At 38.9% G+C, this 19,475-nt stretch overlaps 2 protein-coding genes across 5 annotated transcripts in view; both read right to left on the reverse strand.

Annotated features, from left to right (window-relative positions):
• Positions 1-19,475, reverse strand: part of LOC101959556 (uncharacterized) — a 104,259-nt gene that overhangs the window by 35,980 nt on the left and 48,804 nt on the right. The gene's annotated exons all lie outside the window — the stretch shown is intronic.
• LOC144364706 (uncharacterized) overlaps positions 11,842-19,475 on the reverse strand; it is a 54,326-nt gene continuing 46,692 nt past the window's right edge. For both annotated transcript variants that reach the window (XM_021733426.3, XM_078035310.1), the window contains 3 exons: positions 18,016-18,142; positions 17,779-17,839; positions 11,842-17,092 (listed from right to left, as the gene is read on the reverse strand). In XM_021733426.3, coding sequence (XP_021589101.2) covers positions 13,510-17,092; positions 17,779-17,839; positions 18,016-18,142 — 3,771 coding nt within the window. In that variant the 3' untranslated portion in view covers positions 11,842-13,509. The remainder of the gene's footprint in view (positions 17,093-17,778; positions 17,840-18,015; positions 18,143-19,475) is intronic.

The following is a 19,475-nucleotide window of genomic DNA, read 5'->3' on the forward strand; positions in this document are numbered from 1 at the left end:
AACAGATCATACCAAGGCACATAATAATAAAAATGCTCACCATACAGGATATGGAGAAAATTATAAAAAACATGAGAGAAAGGAATCAGAATATATATAGGGGAAAATCAGTTGGGATAATGGAAGATTTTTTCATCACAGACCCTAAAAGCTAGAAGATCCTCAAACAACATCTATGAAGCTGAGAGAAAATGGGTGCCTACCAAGAATCTTGTATCCAGTAAAAATAAGCTTTGATTTTAAGGTGAAATAAAATCCTTCCATGATAAACAAAAGTTATAAGAATTTATAGATAGAAAACTAGCACTACAAAAACATCCTTGGAAAAATATTTCATGAAGAGGAAAAGAAAAACAACAATGAAAATCAGAAGAGGAAGGTAGTACCCCAAAGGGGGGAAAATCTAATTAAAGAAGAAAACCAAGTCAAGATAATTAACAAAATTAAACAAATATGGCAGGAAATACAAACCATGTCTCAAAATGACCCTGAATGCTAATGGTTTAAACACACCAATCACAAGGCATAAGCTAGCAGACTGGATTAAAAAAAAAAAAGACCCCAAAAGACGCTGCCTCCAGGAAGCTCATCTGATAGAAAAAGACATACACTGACTGAAGGTGAAAGGTTGGGAAAAACCATACCACTCACACGGACTGCACAAGTAAGCAGGGTTTTCCATACTCATATCAAATAAAGTAGATTTTAAGCCAAAGGGAATGAAAAGGGATAAAGATGGACATTACATACTGCTCAGGGGAACCATACACCAAGAAGATGTAACAATCATAAATATATATGCCCCAAACAATGGTGCAGCTATGTTCAAACAAACTCTTCTCAAGTTCCAGAGTCAAACTGACCACAACACAATAACCTTGGGTGACGTTAACACACCTCTCTCACCACTGCACAGATCTTCCAAACAAAAGTTGAATTAAAAAACTATAAAAATAAATAACATAATCAATAATTTAGACTTAACTGACACATATAGAATATTTCAACCTGCATCAAACAGAAACACTTTCTTCTCAGTAGCACATGAATCCTTCTCTAAAATAGACCATATACTATGCCACAAAGCAACAGTTAGCAAATATAAAAAAGTAGAGACACTACCATATATTTCATCAGATCATAATTAAATGGAATTGGGAATCAAAAACAAAAGAAAAAGTAAAAATTTCTCCCTCACCTGGAAACTAAACAATAGGATACTGAATGAACAATGCATTGCAGAAGGAATCAAAGAGGGGATTAAAAATTTCTTAGGTGTTAATAAGAACATACAAAAAACCGATGGAAATCTGAGACACTATGAAAGCAGTACTAAGAGGAAAATTTATTGGATGGCATTCATTCTTTCAAAGAAAAAAATTTAACAAATAAATGACCTCACACTACCTCTCAAAGCCCTTCAAAAAAGAGGAACAAACCAGCAGCAAAAGCAGTAGAAGGCAAAAGCTAATTAAAATTAGAGCTGAAATCAATAAAATTGAAACAAATGAAACAGTTGATAATATGGACAAAAAAGTTTGTTCTTTAAAAAAAATAAATAAAATTGACAGACCCTTAGCCATGCTAACAAAGAGAATGAGAGAGAGAACTCAAATTACCCATTTACGTGATTAAAATGACAATATTACAACAGATATGACAGAAATAGAAGACATTGAAGTTATCAACAAATTTCTTAAGTCATACGATCTGCCCAGATTGAATCAGGAAGACATACACAATTGAAACAGACCAATATCAAGTGATAAAATAGAAAACACAGCTTACCAAGATTGTACACCATGATTAAGTGGGATTCACCCTAAAGATGCAAGGTTGGTTCAACTTACGCAAATCAATAAATGTAATTTATCACATCAATAGACACAAAGATAAGAATCATATGATCATCTCAATAGATGCAGAAAAAAGCATTTGACAAAATACAGCACCCCTTTATGTTCAAGACACTAGGACACCTAGGGATAACAGTAACATATCTCAACATCGTAAAGGCTTTCATGCTAAGCCTCAGGACAACATCATTCTGAACAGAGAAAAATTGACGACATTTTCTCTAAAAACTGGAACAAGACAGGGCTGCTCTCTTTTACCACTTCTATTCAACATAGTTCTTGAAATGCTGGCCAGAGCAATCAGACAAATGAAAGAAATCAAAGGGATTATGTATAGGAAAAGAAGAACTTAAATTGGTACTATTTGCTAATGATATGATTCTATACTTAGAAGAACCAAAAAACTCCACCAGAAAACTTCTAGAACTGGTAAATGAATTAAGCAAAGTAGCAGGATATAAAATCAACACCCATAAATCAAAGGCATTTCTGTATATCAGTGACAAAGCCTCTGAGAAGAAAATGAGAAAGACTACCCAATTCACAATATCCTCAAAAAAAAAAAAAAAAACTTGGGAATCAACTTAATGAAAAAAGTAAAAGATCTATACAAAGAAAACTACAGAACCATAAAGAGAGAAATAAAGAAGACCTCAGAAGATGAAAACATCTAACTTGCTTTTGGATAGGCATAATTAATATGATCAAAATGACCATACTACCAAAAGCATTATACAGATATTATGCAATTCCCATCAAAATCCCCAAGGCATTCCCTTAAAAATAGAAAAAACAATCATGAAATTCATCTGGAAAAATAAGACATGCAGAATAGCTAAAACAATCCTTAGACTGAAGTAGGTGGCATCTCTATACCAGATTTTAAACTATACTACAGAGAAATAGTAACAAAAACAGCATGGTGTTGGCACCAAAACAGACTGGTAGACAAATGGAAAAGAATAGAGGACACAGACACTAACCCAGAAAATTACAATTATCTTATATTAATCAAAGGTGCAAAAAACATGCACTGGAGAAAAAAGCATCTTCAACAAATTGTGCTAGGAAAACTGGAAATCCATAAGCAACAACATAAAATGAAATCCCTAGGTCTCACCATGCACAAAATACTAATCGAAATGTACCAAGGACCTAGGAATTAAACCAGAGACTCTGCATCTAATAGAAGAAAAATAGTCTGTAATATTCATCATGTGGGCTTAGGCCCCAACTTCCTATAGCCCAAGAATTAAAACCAAGAATCAATAAATGGGATGGAATCAACCTAAAGAGTTTCTTCTCAGCAAAAGAAACAATCTGTGAGGTGAACAGAAAGCCTACACCCTGGGTACAAGTTTTTACCCCTCACACATCAGACAGAGCACTAATCTCTATTGTATATAAAGAACTCAAAAAGCTAAGCACCAAAAAAACAAATAACCCAATCAACAAATAGGCCAAGGACGTGAACAGACACTTCTCAGAAGAGAATATACAATCATTCAACATGTATAAGAAAAAAATGCTTATTCTCTCTAGCAATTAGAGAAATGCAAATCAAAGCTTCTCTAACCTATCACCTCACTCCAGTCAGAATGACAGCTATTATGAAGACAAACAACAATAAGTGTTGGTGAGGATGCTGGGGAAAAGGTACCCTCTTACCTTGCTGGTGGGACTTCCAAATTGGTGCAGCCAATTTGGAAAGCAGTGTGGAGATTCCTTGGAAATCTTGGAATGAAACCACCATTTGACCCAGCAATCCCTCTCAGACTATATCCAAAGAACTTAAAGACACCATACTACAGGGACACAGCCACATCAATGTTTATAGCAGCACAATTCACAAGAGCTAAACTGTGGAGTCAACCTGGATGCCCTTCAGTGGATAAATGGATTAAAAAAAAGTGGCATATATACAAAATGGAGCTTTAATCAGCAATAAAAAAGAAAATAAAATCATGGCATCTGCAGGTAAATAGATGGCATTGGAGAAGATAATGCTAAGTGAAGTTAGCCAATCCCCAAAAAACAAATGTTGAATGTGTTCTCTGATATAAGGGAGGCTGACTCATACGGGATACATAGGGGGGAGCATGGAAGGATTAGATGAATTCTAGATAAAGCGGAGGACTGGGAGGGAAAAGGAGGGGACAAAAGATTAGCAAGGATGATGGAATGTGAAGGACATCATTATACAAAGTACATGTATAAAGACATGAATTGGGTGTCAAAATTCTTTATATACAAACAGAGGTGAATAATTGTGGTATATATGTGTAATAAGAATTGTAATGCATTCTGCTGCAATTTCTTTATCAAAAATAAATAAATGAATAGATAAATAGCAGAAGGGTTTTCCCAGATGTAAATCCTTTTTTAAAAAATTTTTAAAAATATTTATTTATTTATTTATTCTTAAGTTTTCGACGGACACAACATCTTTGTTGGTATGTGGTGCTGAGGATCGAACCCAGGCCCCATGCATGCCAGGCGAGCACGCTACCGCTTGAGCCACATCCCCAGCCCAGATGTAAATCCTTTTATGTCTTTGAATAAAACTGTCAAAATTAAGTACTGCCCAACATTGCTTATCCACAGGATTTTCTACAGTATTTTTTTTAATACAACTGAACAAAAGTAAAACATCTGAACCCTTTGTATTTCTTACTTGCATAGAATTTATTCATTTTGGCATGAATCTTTCCAAAAGAATGTATTTAGTATTCAGAATAAACTGCAAAAATTAAAAGATTTCCCATATTTTTCACATTCCTAGGGCTTCTCTCCATGAGAATTTTTATAAAAGAAAATAAAAATAGGTCTAGAACATGAAGCTGATAGAGTATAGCAAATCATCCCCATTCAGAGTGTTTGTTTTCCAGTGAGGGAAATGGCTTTGAAGACAACAGAGAAAATGGAATGATTTGCTATATTTTTTCACATTTAAACAGATATTCAGCCAGATGTGGTAATGTATGCCTTTAATCCCAGAGAGTTGGGAGGCTTAGGCTGAAGGATCACAAGTTTGAGGCCAGCCTTAGCATTTTAGAACAACCCTAAGGAACTCAGCAAGTTTCTGTCTCAAAATTAAAAATATAAAAAAGAATGAGGATGTGACTCAGTGGTAGAGGGCCACCAGACCAAATCTGCAGTACAATCCCCAGTACAATATTCAGCAGAGTGAGCAGTGTGTTTGAAGGGGACAAGAAATATTGATCCACCACATTTCACATTTAAAGATTTTTTCTCCAGTAAACTTCCAACATGTTGATGAGAAGAACAGTAATAACAGAAGACTTTGCCAATTGTTTGCATCAGTACAATTTCTTTGCAATATGAGTTTGTTCATGTAAGTGAAGCTGATGGGATATAATAAAGGCTTTTCCCCATTGTTGACATTCATAGGGCTTCTCTCCAGTATGAGTTCATTCATGTGAGCAAAGATGAGTGGACTGAGTGAAGGCTTTCCCACACTGCTTACATTGATAGGGTTTCTCTTGAGTGTGAGTCCGTTCATGTCTGTGAAAGAAAAAAACAAGAAAAAGACTTTTCCACATTGTTGGTATTCATTAGGCTTCTCTTCTGCATGAATACTTCCATGTATGTGAGGTTCACTGGATGTGTCAAGGGGTTCTCCACATTGTTGATATTCATAAGGCTTCTCTCCAGTATGCGTTTTTTCATGTCTGTGAAGATGATGGGACTGAGTGAAGGCTTTCCCACACTGCTTTAGGGCTTCTCTCCAGTATGAGTTCGTTCATGTATCTGAAGGCCAGAGGCAATAGTAAAGGCTTTTTCACACTGTTGACATTCATAGGGCTTTTCTCTGGTATGTATTCTTCCATGTATATGAAGCTGATGAGATGTAGCAAAGGCTTTGCCACACTGCTTACATTCATAGGGCTTCTCTCCGGTATGCGTTCATTTATATATATATATATATATATATATATATATATATATATATATATATATATATATATATATATATATATAGAGAGAGAGAGAGAGAGAGAGAGAGATATGTTTCCAGAATAGAAAATACATGTGTTTAGTAAGCATAGGAAAGATATCTTGTTCCTTACCACTAATAAAAAAAATTAATAATGAGTAGAATTTTATTTACCAATCTATGAAAAATTCTTTATTTTTATTAAACCCAATGTTGACTAAGTAGGGGGAGCTGGTATCTCAAACATTAATGGATAAAAACAAGTGAATATTATTGTTTAAGACAGTGATCTAATTTAGAATTTTATGTGACATTGATCTAGGGATGATCTTGAGGTATTTATGTCAAACAATCTTTGCATATAAAGAAACAGTTGTATAAGCATACTTAATAACTTTACTTAGCAAAATTAGCTCTAATAGCTATGCATAATCTGTGGCTTTACCAATTGAAAAATATCAATGCATGCAGGGCATTTCCTCATATCATTAAAGTCAAGAAAATGTCTACTATGTTAACATTATTTATTGAAAAACCATTGGCTGTTGAGCTGATTTATTTCTGTCTGATATTTTCAAAGGAACTATTTTTAGAGTAATTTTTTTGCAATAAACTGTTGATAAGGGCTCAAACTAAGGCCCTGTTTTTAATGTTTTAGGGTTTTCAAGGCTTTTTTCTTTTTCTTTTTTTTTTTAAAGAGAGAGTGAGAGAGGAGAGAGAGAGAGAGAGAGAGAGAGAGAGAAAATTTTTAATATTTATTTTTTAGTTCTCGGCGGACACAACATCTTTGTTGGTATGTGGTGCTGAGAGGATAGAACCCGGGCCGGACGCATGCCAGGCGAGCGCGCTACCGCTTGAGCCACATCCCCAGCCCGCTTTTTTCTTTTTTAATAACTTAAAAGGAGAGTAACATGTTTATCCAGGAAGCGTCTTCCTCCTGGAGCCAAGACTAGAATTCCAGACCTTTTCTGTCTCTCTGTTTTTGTTTTCCCCATTTGGTCTCCATTTAAACTGTGGTGTAACATCCAACCTTGGCTAGAACTATGTTAACCTCTGTGAATCCCTTAGAATGTCTAGTGCTAACTGGATGATAAACTCATCTTTTGAAAATGGGTGTCTCCCTATAAATTTAGGATGTTGTACTGTTCTTTTGAGTCTCTCTATTAAAATCATAGAATTTTCCTAATGACTTTCTATAATCCCTTCATAGGCATCCTGTTCATTTGTTGGATATTAATCTATTTGGGGAGAGATTGATTTCTAAATAAATTGAGAAATATATTTATGTCCTTTATGCTCTATAACTCAACCTGTTATCAATAAGATATAAAGTTTTATGTTATTTTTTACACTGTGGGATAATTTAAATGTATTTTTTTAAGCTAATGAAAGCCTAAGTTATATAAAGGTTCAAATTGTGAAACACAAAATCGTTTTGATACTTTTTCACAAAAGGTTAAAAGCTCTGAGCCTTTCTTTAATTTATGCTTTAAATGTAACATCCTATTGTGTTAGCTAATATTCATGTAACCTCAAGCAACAATATATGTAAGCTTCGTAAAATGATATTTAAGAAACAAAGATCAGCTTCAGAACTAGAACACTTCACCGAAGATTTGTAGGAGCTCCACCTTACTGAGATACAGCTCAGGCTCCCTCCTTCCTACATGTCAGAATGCCTTTTCTTTCCTGAGAGCTGGACTGATCTGCAGCTTGGGTTTGGGAGAGACAGCAGCTGGCCATCATTCTATCTGCACACAATATAAGCTTGCTTTAATCTGATTTAAAATTGGAGCTGGTGGTCTTTTGATTGCATTGTGGTTCAACACACAGCACTGTCTTTTGACCTTCCTTTCCAAATAAACACCATGAGAAACACAGCAAAAGGCTGGTAACAGAGATAGCAGTGACAATCACCCTAACTTTAGCATGTTTGCTACCTTAAATATTTGGACTCAGGTATGTAAGGAACTCTTTTTTTTTTTTTTAACTCTATTCTTTTTTTTTTTTTTTTTTTAGTTTTCGGTGGTCAGAACTCTTTGTATGTGGTGTTGAGGATCGAATCCGGGCCGCATGCATGCCAGGTGCGCATGATACCACTTGAGCCACATCCCAAGCCCCATGTAAGGAACTCTTATCAATGACCACACAAGGCCCTAGGAGAGGGAGCATGGTCCAGGATGGCCACCAAGGCCTTGGGGAAGGAGGAATATGAGTAGAGGAACTGAGGGGACTCTGAGCTCAGGCAGTGCAGGGAAGAAGGGGACAGAGAAGAGCAGATCCAGGCACGAATGGGTGGTGCTGGCCCAGGAAGTTCATCAGACCCAGGAGTAAATGGGCATCCATGCAAGTGCCTCCTGCTCCACAGTCATTAATAGACCCCAGGACCAGTGGTGTCCAGGCCTCCTGGGCACAATGACCCCAGCAGAGCACAGCAAGTACACCGAGAAGTTTATAGCAACAAGTAGAACCCCCTGCAGCACAGAGCAAGCACTGGATAGCAGGACTCCTGGGAATTTATTGGCTGTAGGATGGAGAGTAATATTGCCCTTGTGAGTGCTGACCATGTCCGGGGTGCTGCACCCACTGTGGACTTTGCATGAGTCATGACCACTGGGTAAGAAGGTTGCAGCTCTAAAGTGTCTGGAAACCTTGAATCCAGTGCTCCTGAATTCCCACCAGAGACCCTGCTGTATCATGCCCAAACAAGAATTCCTGGCTACGACCTGGGGTCTTTTGCCAGTGGAGGCCCCATTAGTGATGTGGGACAGATGAGGCTGGACACCCAGGGAAGATTCAGGGAGCCAACTTAATAGCTGCATGGCTCACAGGGGTATCCCTAAAATTTTCTAAACCTCCAGTTTGAAATTTCATTATATTTACCCCCAGTGTGTACATTTTTTTGTAGGAGTCTACATAAAGTTTTTTATCCGTTACTTTATAGAAAGTGCTTTGTGTACCATTCAGAATAAGATTAATCAGAGGTCTTTCAAGCATTACCAGAAAACCAGAAGTAAAGTCATCAGTCTGCATAGGAACTCACATTGAGTTCTTTGCAAAACCTTTTCCTGACATTCTGTTTAAAGAAAATTATGGTGAGGGTCTCTGGAGAAGCTTATTTAAAATCCTTACGTGGAGAAGGGAGTGCCACTACATTAGGACATCAGACTGGGACTCTCCTTACCTTGCCTTTTGTTACATACTTTTGTATAAAAAAAATCATCACATGATGTTCCCAGGGCTACTGAGGTACCCTAAACAGAGAGAGAGGTCCAGCCTAGATTTTCTGGCATATTCCACCTAAGTATTAATCATGGGGAGATAAACTAAGTGGATGTCAGTTTTTAAAATTCACTGATGTCAAGAACCTTCAAGAAAAAAGGGACTAACTGCAAATGTCGAGGAAACACCTGCAGAACTGCATCTACTCATGTGGACAGTAGTGGGGTCCACGCACACAGCAGCAGCAGCAAACGCACCACCTGAGCTAGGGGAGGGCTCAGTGCTAGGGCACCTGTCTAGCAGGCACAAGGCAAGATTGGGTCACTGGCACCAGGGAAAGAGAAGAAATAGAAAGCCACTCAATTAAGTACAGGGCAAAGTATATTTGGAGAAGATGCCTCTCCTAACAATACATACAAATTACAACTTTTATAATGCCCTTTAATGTGCCTACTTACAACACAACACATGAGACTTAGAAGAAACACGAGTGATAGGGTGGTGGTTCCAGAGGGTATGTACAGAAAAGGGTGACTTGACCTTGTACATGCGTGTGCACAAGCGTGTGAGTGTGCATGTGTGGGTGCCAAAACTCAGCCCATTTTTAATGTCACTTGGTGCTCTAGAGAACACTCATGTGAAAGCCAGGCCATTTTTGATAGTCTCTGTGACCCTGCTAAGGTGCTTTTCTGGTGCCTGGTGCATGAAAGTAAAATTAATTAAAATTCATTATATCACGAGTTCTTAATAAAAATAAATAACTGGTTTTCTTAAATATTTAGTTCTTTCACCCCTGTTTTCAACATAAATTATCTAACTACATTTTTTTCCAAGTTGACTCCAGTTTAGTTCAACTGAATTTGGAATAATAATAATAATTTGGAAAGTGTGAATTAATGTTCTTATGATGATCAGCATCATTTTAGAATCTTAGAGCTTGAAGAAGAAACACATGAAGAAGTAATTCCTGCATCTGAATTGGTGACACCTGAAACTCCACACAAACAAGGCACATTTTGATTTACATCAGGGATTCAGGAAACACCCAGGAGCTGCGCAGCGTAGCATATTTCTGAGATCCCAGTGGCCATAGCAGGAGGATCACAAGCTTCAACCCAGCCTCAGCAAGAAAGGAAGGCCCTTAAGAAGAACTTAGCAAGATCCTCTATGAAACAAACAAACAAACAAACAAACAAAAAACACAAAAATTTAAAAAGGACTATGGATGGGGCTCAGTGCTTAAGGACTCCAGATACAATGATGCTAATGTTCCTTTTCTCTTCTCCATTCTCTGAGCCTAGTAATTATTTATCTAAAACCTCTCACAATTTTTATTGTCATAACATATGTAAAAGTCATACAATATTTGAGGACACAGAAAATATCAGAATTACATATGGAAAAAATTTTCAAATAATGAGACCAGAATTTAAAATATCATTTATTTGATAAAGCCTTTAGTAGAAAAAAAAATGGACAATATAAGAGAAAATGTACTTAATGGAAGGAGAGAGAGAAAAACTCTAAAAAAAAGAATTAAAATGTTGTGACTGAAAGTTAACACAACTAACTTTTTCATACACACATATATGCACAGTATATATAAGATTATGTCATAATATGTGAGTTGACTACAGATTCAGAAAACTTAAAATACAGAAAAATTGAATCTAACAATAAGAGAGATTCAACCCAGAAAAACATGCTACTTTCACATCTTCATGCTGAAACAATCCCTACATCCACTCCAGGCTGCATTTTTATGACCTCTGAAGAGACACGGGAGGAATGAAGGCACACACACTTTCCCCTCAGTGACAGTGGTTTTCTCAAAAAAGAGGTTGCTGGCTGAGGACAGGGCAGGACCATATCAGGCTGAGGCAGCGGGATCACAGGTTCAAAGCCAGCCTCAGCAACTTAGCACCATGACTAGTGAGACCATGTCTCAAGATTGAAAAAAATAAAATAATAGAAAGGACTGGGATGTGGCTCGGTGGTTAAGCACCTTTAGGTAAAGTAGTAGTAGGAGGCGGAAGGTGGGGCTAGAGGAGGTGCTGTTTCTGCTGCTCCCTGGTGAAGCCAAGGAAGTAGGCAGGCTGCTTCTCCACAGGGTCTGGCCTAGATGGAACACTGCATCTCAGAGAGAGGGAGAAGCCCCCTAAGCCGTGGGTTTTCACAGAAATCACCTGCGCAGAAACCAGGGCCCCTGGGCTCCAGTGAGTCTTCAGCCTCTGGAGCCAGGGCCCGGGTTCGAGCCCACATGCGGCTCTCCAGCGGCTCAGCAGAAGCACCTCAGCCCCTCTGCAGAGCTCCAGGCTGCACTGCTCCCACGCAGCTCACTCGGCTGCTACCTGTCCACAGCACAAGGCCATCGGCCAGCTCCCCCACCTCACTGGACACCCCGGTTCTGGAAGCAGAGCGACTCCATCTTGAATCACCTTCCTCTCCATTTTATGGGGGACATGGCTCACAGATGGAACTGCCATCTCAGCAGGTACCTGATTTCCAGCCACCCCCCAGCAGTGATAACGGTCACAGTGGCTTCCCAATACAAGATCAGCCCTCAGGTGGACAGGAGTGCAGTGCGCCGCCCACCTGGAGTGAGCTGGGGCTGAGACGCCCCGCAGTTGGGACCTGATAAATAAGAGAGGGAAGGGGACTACAATTTGGGTCACAACTGAGAGATCAGGATCTGGGAAATCTCTAGGTGAGAGAGGGAGATGATACCATACTGGGGGCTCAAGTCAGATGAGGGTGAGACACTTCTCAAAAGAAGATATACAATCAATCAACAAATATATGAAATAATGCTCACCATTTTTATCAATCAGAGAAATGCAAATCAAAACTATGCTAAGATATCATCTCACTCCAGTCAGAATGGCAGCTATTATGAAGACAAACAACAATTAGTGTTGGTAGGATGTGGGGAAAACGGTACACTCATACACGGCTGATGGGACTGCAAATTGGTACAGACAGTATGGACATTCCTTGGAAATCTAGAAATGGAACCACCATTTGACCCAGCTATCCCTCTCCTCGGACTATACCTAAAGGGCTTAAAAACAGCATACTACAATGACACAGCCACGTCAATGTTTATAGCAGTGCAATTCACAATAGCTAAACTGTGGAGCCAGCATAGATGCCCTTCAGTGGATGAATGAATAAAAAAAAAATGTGGCACATATACACAATGAAATTTTACTCATCAATAAAAGAGAATAAAATCATAGCATTTTCAGGTAAATAGAGGCATTGGAGAAGATAATGCTAAGTGAAGTTAGCCAATCCCCCCCCAAAAAATGCTGAATGTTTTCTCTGATATAAGGAGGCTGACCCATAGTGGTGTGGAGAGAGAAATAGATGAATTGTAAATAGGGGACAGGGATGGGGGGGAAATGGAGGGGACAGGGGATTAGCAAAGATGGTGGAATGTGATGGACATCATTACTCAAAGTAAATATATAAAGACACGAATTACGTATCAACATACTTTTTATATAAAGATATGAAAACTGTGGTATATATGTGTAATAAAAATTGTAATGCAAAAACAAACAATCATCATCAACAACAACAATAACAACAAAAAAACAAACTACATGTATAAAGACATGAAAAAACAAGAGACGTGGAAATTTGAAAGTGTTACCAATCATTTAAAGAGCAGTAGGGTTTCCTTGATGTGAATCCTTTCGTGTCTTTGGAGGAAACTGTGAAACCTGAATACTGCCCCACATGGCGTATCCACAGGATTTTCTGCAGTCTGAGTCCTTTCATACAACAGAACAAAACTGGAACATCTGAGCCCTTTGTATTTCTTACTCACATAGGACTTATTCATTTTGGCATAAATCTTTTCAAAAGAAATTTTCCCAGTCCCCAGAAGGAACAGGGAAAATTTTCCAAATTTCTCACACTCACAGGGCTTCTCTCCATGAATATTTTCATAAAAGAGAAGGAAAATAGGAGTGGGACAGGAAGCTGATAGAATGTAGCACCCCCCACCCCCCGCCCCCTGTTCAGAGGGTTTGTTTCACAGTGTGAGTGAAATGGCTTTGAAGGCAACAGGGAAAATGGAATGATTTACCATATTTTTCACATTTAGACAGTTATTCAGTCAGATGTGGTAGTGTACGCCTTTAATCCCAGAGACTTGGGAGGCTGAGGCTGAAGTACCACAAGTCTGAGGCCAGCCTCAGCACATCAGGAAGACCATAAGGATCTTAGATAGTCCCTGTCTCAAAAAACAAAAAGGAATGGGGATGTGTCTCAGTGGTACAGTGCCACCAGACCAAATCTCCAGTACAATCCCCAGTACAATATTCAGCAGAGTGAGCCCTTTTTTATGTTTGAAGGGGACAAGAAATATTGACCCACCACATTCCACATTTAAAGGATTTTTCTCCTATAAACTTCTAACATGTTGAGAGGAACAGTAATAACAGAAGACTTTACCAGTTGTGTTCAAGAGTACAATTTCTCTGCCTTATGGGTTTGTTCATGTAAGTGAAGCTGAGAGGATGTAACAAAGGATTTTTCACATTGTTGACACTCATAGGTCTTCTCCCCAGTATGACTTCGTTCATGTATCAGAAGAGAAGAGGAATTAGTATAGGCTTTCCCACATTGTAGACATTCATAGGGCTTCTCTCCAGTATGAGTTCGCTCATGTATCACAAGGGAAGACGAAGTAGTGTAGGCTTTTCCACATTGTTTACATTCATAGGGCTTTTCTCCAGTATGTATTCTTTCATGTACGTGAAGTTCACAGGATCTACCAAAGGCTCTACCACATCTTTGACATTCATAGGGCTTTTCTCCAGTATGTGTTCTTCCATGTCTGTTTAGCTGATAGGATGTAGCAAAGGCTTTTCCACACTGTTTACATTTATAGGGCCTCTCTCCAGTATGCGTCCTTTCATGTCTGTGAAGCTGAGAGTATGCAGCAAAGTCTTTTCCACATTGTTGACATTTATAGGGCTTCTCTCCAGTATGCATCCTTCCATGTGTGTGAAGGTCACTGGATCTAGCAAAGGCTCTACCACATTGTTTACATTTATAGGGCTTCTCTCCAGAATGAGTTCTTTCATGTATGTGAAGCTGAGAAGATCTAGCAAAGGCTTTGCTACATCGCTTACATTCGTAGGGCTTCACTCCAGTATGAATTTGCTCATGGGAGCGAAGGTGAGCAGACTGAATGAAGGCTTTGCCACACTGCTTACATTCATAAGGCTTCACTCCAGTATGTGTCCGTTCATGTATCTGAAGGTAAGAAGAAGTACTGAAGACTTTTCCACATTGTTGGCATTCATTGGTCTTCTCTTCTGTGTGAGTTCTTCCATGCATGTGAGGTTCACTGGATGTATCAAAGGTTTTTCCACAATGTTGACTTTCATTGGGCTTCTCTCCAGTATGGATTTGTTCATGAATCTGAAGGTAAGTTGAAGTAGTGAAGCATTTCCCACAGTGTTGACATTCATAGGGTTTCTCTCTAGTATGTGTTCTTTCATGTCTGTGAAGGTTAGAGGGGTCAGTGAAGGCTTTTCCACACAGCTTACATTCATAGGGCTTCTCTCCAGTATGAGTTCGTTTATGTATGTGAACCTGAGAAGATCTAGCAAAGGTTTTGCCACACTGCTTACATTCATAGGGTTTTTCTCTAGTATGAGTCCATTCGTGTATCTGAAGGGAAGAAGAAGTACTGAAGACCTTCCCACATGGTTGGCATTCATTGGTCTTCTCTTCTGTGTGAGTTCTTCCATGCATGTGAGGTTCACTGGATGTATCAAAGGTTTTTCCACAATGTTGACTTCCATTGGGCATCTCTTCAGTATGGATTTGTTCATGTATATGAAGGTGAGTTGAAGTAGTAAAAGCTTTTCCACATTGTTGACATTCATAGGGTTTCTCTCCAGTATGCATTCTTTCATGTCTGTGAAGGTTAGAGGACACAGTGAAGGCTTTTCCACACTGTTGACATTCATAGGGCCTCTCTCCAGTATGCGTCCTTTTATGTTTGTGAAGCTGAGAGTATGCAGCAAAGTCTTTTCCACATTGTTGACATTTATAGGCCTTCTCTCCAGTATGCATCCTTCCATGTGTGTCAAGGTCACTGGATCTAGCAAAAGCTCTACCACATTGTTGACATTCATAGGGCTTCTCTCCAGTATGAGTTCGTTCATGTATGTGAAGCTGAGAAGATCTAGCAAAGGCTTTGCCACACCGCTTACATTCATAGGGCTTCACTCCAGTATGAGTTTGCTCATGGGAGCGAAGGTTAGCAGACTGAGTGAAGGCTTTGCCACACTGCTTACATTCATAAGGCTTCACTCCAGTATGTGTCCGTTCATGTATCTGAAGGTAAGAAGAAGTAGTGAAGACTTTTCCACATTGTTGGCATTCATTGGGCTTCTCTCCAGCATGGATTTGTTCATGTATCTGAAGGTAAGATGAAGTAGTGTAGGCTTTTCCACATTGTTGACATTTATAGGGCTTCTCTCCAGTATGCGTCCATTCATGTCTGTGAAGGGAAGAAGAAGTACTGAAGACTTTTCCACATTGTTGGCATTCATTGGTCTTCTCTTCTGTGTGAGTTCTTCCATGCATGTGAGGTTCACTGGATGTATCAAAGGTTTTTCCACAATGTTGACTTTCATTGGGCTTCTCTCCAGTAAGGATTTGTTCATGCATCTGAAGGTAAGTTGAAGTAGTGAAGCCTTTCCCACAGTGTTGATATTCATAAGGTTTCTCTCTATTATGTGTTCTTTCATGTCTGTGAAGGTTAGAGGGGTCATTGAAGGCTTTTCCACACAGCTTACATTCATAGGGCCTCTCTCCAGTATGAGTTCGTTTATGTATGTGAAGCTGAGGAGATCGAGCAAAGGCTTTTCCACACAGTTTACATACATAGGGCTTCTCTCCAGTATGAGTTTTCACATGTGAGTGAAGGTGAGTGGACTGAGTGAAGGCTTTCCCACACTGCTTACATTCATAGGGCTTCTCTCCAGTATGAATCCGTTCATGTATCTGAAGGTTAGAAAAAGTACTGAAGACTTTTCCACATTGTTGGCATTCATAGGATTTCTCTGCCATATGAGTGTTTTCAAGTGAGTGAAGGTTAGAAGACTGAGTAAAAGCTTTGCCACACTGCTTACATTCATAGGGCTTCTCCCTAGTATGAGTTCTTTCATGTCTGTGAAGGTTAGAAGAAGTAGTGAAGACTTTTCCACATTGTTGGCATTCATTGGGCTTCTCTCCAGCATGGATTTGTTCATGTATCTGAAGGTAAGATGAAGTAGTGTAGGCTTTCCCACAATGTTGACATTGATAGGGCTTCTCTCCAGTATGAGTTTGCTCATGAGAGTGAAGGTGAGCAGACTGAGTGAAGGCTTTCCCACACTGCTTACACTCATAGGGCTTCTCTCCTGTATGAGTCTGTTCGTGTATCTGGAGGTAAGATGAAGTACTGAAGGCTTTCCCACATTGTTGACATTCATAGGGTTTCTCTCTAGTGTGTGTCCTCTGATGTATTCTAAGTAAACTGGGATAAGCAAAGTCTTTTCCACATAGCTTACATTTGAAATGTGCTTTCCCAGTGTGCCTGATCACGTGACATCGAAGACTTGTGAATGAAACCAAAGTTTTACCACCTTGTTTACATTTATGGAGTTTCTCTCCAGAATGAGTTCTTTCATGTTTTCTAAATAAAGTGGGGGAATGAAAGGCTTTCCCACATACCTCACATTGAAAAGGTTTACCTCCACTGTGTGTTCTCATGTGTTTTTGAACAGCTGGGAGAGAAGAAAAGGCTTCACCACATTGTTGAGTTTCATAGGGTTGGCACTCAGTATGAGATACTTCATGTCTTTGAATGTCACTGGAACAACTGATTGTACTTTCATATGGTTCATCTCCAGTTTGTATTAACACTTGTGTGTGAACACTTTTGAGAGAAACCAGAGATTTTCTGTATTGTTTCAATTCACATGGCTTCTCTTCACATTCTTCATGCTTATAGTGTTCATGCCCACTGTGAGATCTGAAGTGCCTGTGAAGGTATGAAGGACATATGTAGTCAGTTGCACACATAATGTTATCATATGAATTCACTGTATTAAAATTTTTCTTTGTCTACTTAAGAACTGGAATCAAATTGAAAATTTCCCCATACTGTTCTTTGCCTTTAAAGTTTACCATAAGATTTCTTTAAAGAATGATCAGCACATGATTAATGCTTGATTCATTCATGATTTTATATTTATTTAAAGGTGCTAGGCTTACATTACTACCAACATCAGGTAAAGACTAGGTTTTCCAACTTGTTCAAATTGCCAGAAAATAAAGAGACTGAGAGGAAACAATGCTTTGCAACACAGCTTGCCTACGACTATTATCCAAATAGTGATATTTACATATGCAATTTCATAGTACTTTTGCATGTCAAGTACTTTGAAAAGACTGAGTATATTTCACAGTTAAATATACATTATGTAAAATTTATTTCAGTTGTGAATAAACTTTATTGATTTTAATGTGGTGCAGAGAAGAGAACCCAGTGCCACAGTTGTGCTAGTCAAGCTCTCTACTACTGAGTCATAACCCCAGTCTCAGTTAAGTATATGTTTTTGGTAAAAAAATTTGTAAGAATACATACATTTAAAGTTGTGCACATTTCTTGCAAATTATATGACATTCTCAGATTCCCTCAAGGATTCCTCTTGTGAGTACAATTACCTTAGATTATTCCCAGAATTACTGATCTGATCTTCAATGTTCTTGTCATCCCATCTCTTTCCTAAAATACCAAACCAAAACATTATAAATTTTTAGGAGATAGAAATGCTTTTCCAAATTTATGGAGCATTTTATGCCACAATAATTCACCAATTGATTGTCTTTTCATGTTCTACATAAATGACCAAAATAAACACGACTTCTCTATGTGATTAAATAACTACACAACATTATTACCTATAGAAGCCAGGTTTCTGAGGACTTCCAGCATCACATCTCTGTAAAGGTTTTTCTGGGAAGCATCCAGCAAAGCCCACTCCTCCTGGGTGAAGTTCACAGCCACATCCTCCAAGGCCACTGAGATCTAAAATATCCCACAAATGTATAGTGGAGGACAGGAGAGATTGACAGCATGAGAAATCTATACTCAACATGCATGATGTTCACATGATTCCCTGGCCTCCCGATTATTTCCACAATTTTGTCCATGAAATCTTTAGTGTACTTAAGTCCTCACAGCCACTCCAACACTAGAATTGGGCCTAATACAAGGTAAACAGAGAGTGTTGTATACCCTTCCTTTGGTGAACTCACTTTTCGTGAATTCACGAGAAGTAAGAGGGGCTCTCGGGTCTTCCTTAACTTATTTGTTGATTGCATCTCTATCACCATCCTACCAACATCCTGTGCAGTAGAGAGCTAATATTAGCATTCTCCATATTATTTACCCTTAGAAAAGAAAGCTGTCTGAGTAGGAAATTGCTGGAATCACAAAACTTAGCCTTTGAGACAGATCCTGCCAACCACAGTGGCTCACTGGGCCTCCACAGTTAATATAGACAACATGGTATTTACTGATCTCCTCTTTCCTTCTGAAAGTCAATTGTTCCATCCTTAAAGAAGTGCCTAGAATCAGCCCCAACCCACACCCTCCGAGTATGGAGTCACTAAAGAGTTTCCCTCATAGACAACAGTTAGACAATCTTCCACACAGGTTGTCACAATATGTTCACTGGGGACTGAGCTCAACTTGGATGATTACACTGAGGACAAGTAGAAGTTTGCAGGAGCTTTACTTCAGAACAAATTTACGCATTAGTAATCAAGCACATTGATTAATAAACACAATAATATAATAATTTCTAGTGGTTAATATCAAAGCAGAATGGGGTGTATGGAAAGATGGCATATGTCTTAGAAAAAATTCGATGACCCCCAGATGTCACCTGATCCAAACAAAAGCCTTACAAAATGATATAGGTCTGAAAAACAGTTTTCTTAACAGACAGAAGAAAATCCTTTTCCAAACCTTGTGGCAACCATGAATGTCCAATGATTGTCAAACTCTTCTGAACAGCAGATGTCCCACTCAGATCATGTACACACACATGTGTGTGTGACACATGTGGTGAGACACACACCACTGTTCTGATCAAGGACACTTTGATTAAGATAGGCCACTTGTACAATGTTGGTCTGTCATGAAAGCGATTCCTCATTCTTGTAGCACAGCTGGTGCAAGGAAACCTCAGGCACAAGCACTTCCTGGGTGTGTTAAAGCAGCACGTTTGCAGCCCAGAATCCTGAGCTATCCCACACTCCCTGCTTATGAAACAGGCCACTCCATGTGGGTTTCTAGGCAGGCCATGATTTCTGCACAGTGTGGAACAGCCAAAAGGACCACCAACCAGAACACG

Source organism: Ictidomys tridecemlineatus, chromosome Y (assembly GCF_052094955.1).
Source record: "Ictidomys tridecemlineatus isolate mIctTri1 chromosome Y, mIctTri1.hap1, whole genome shotgun sequence".
Taxonomy (NCBI): domain Eukaryota; kingdom Metazoa; phylum Chordata; class Mammalia; order Rodentia; family Sciuridae; genus Ictidomys; species Ictidomys tridecemlineatus.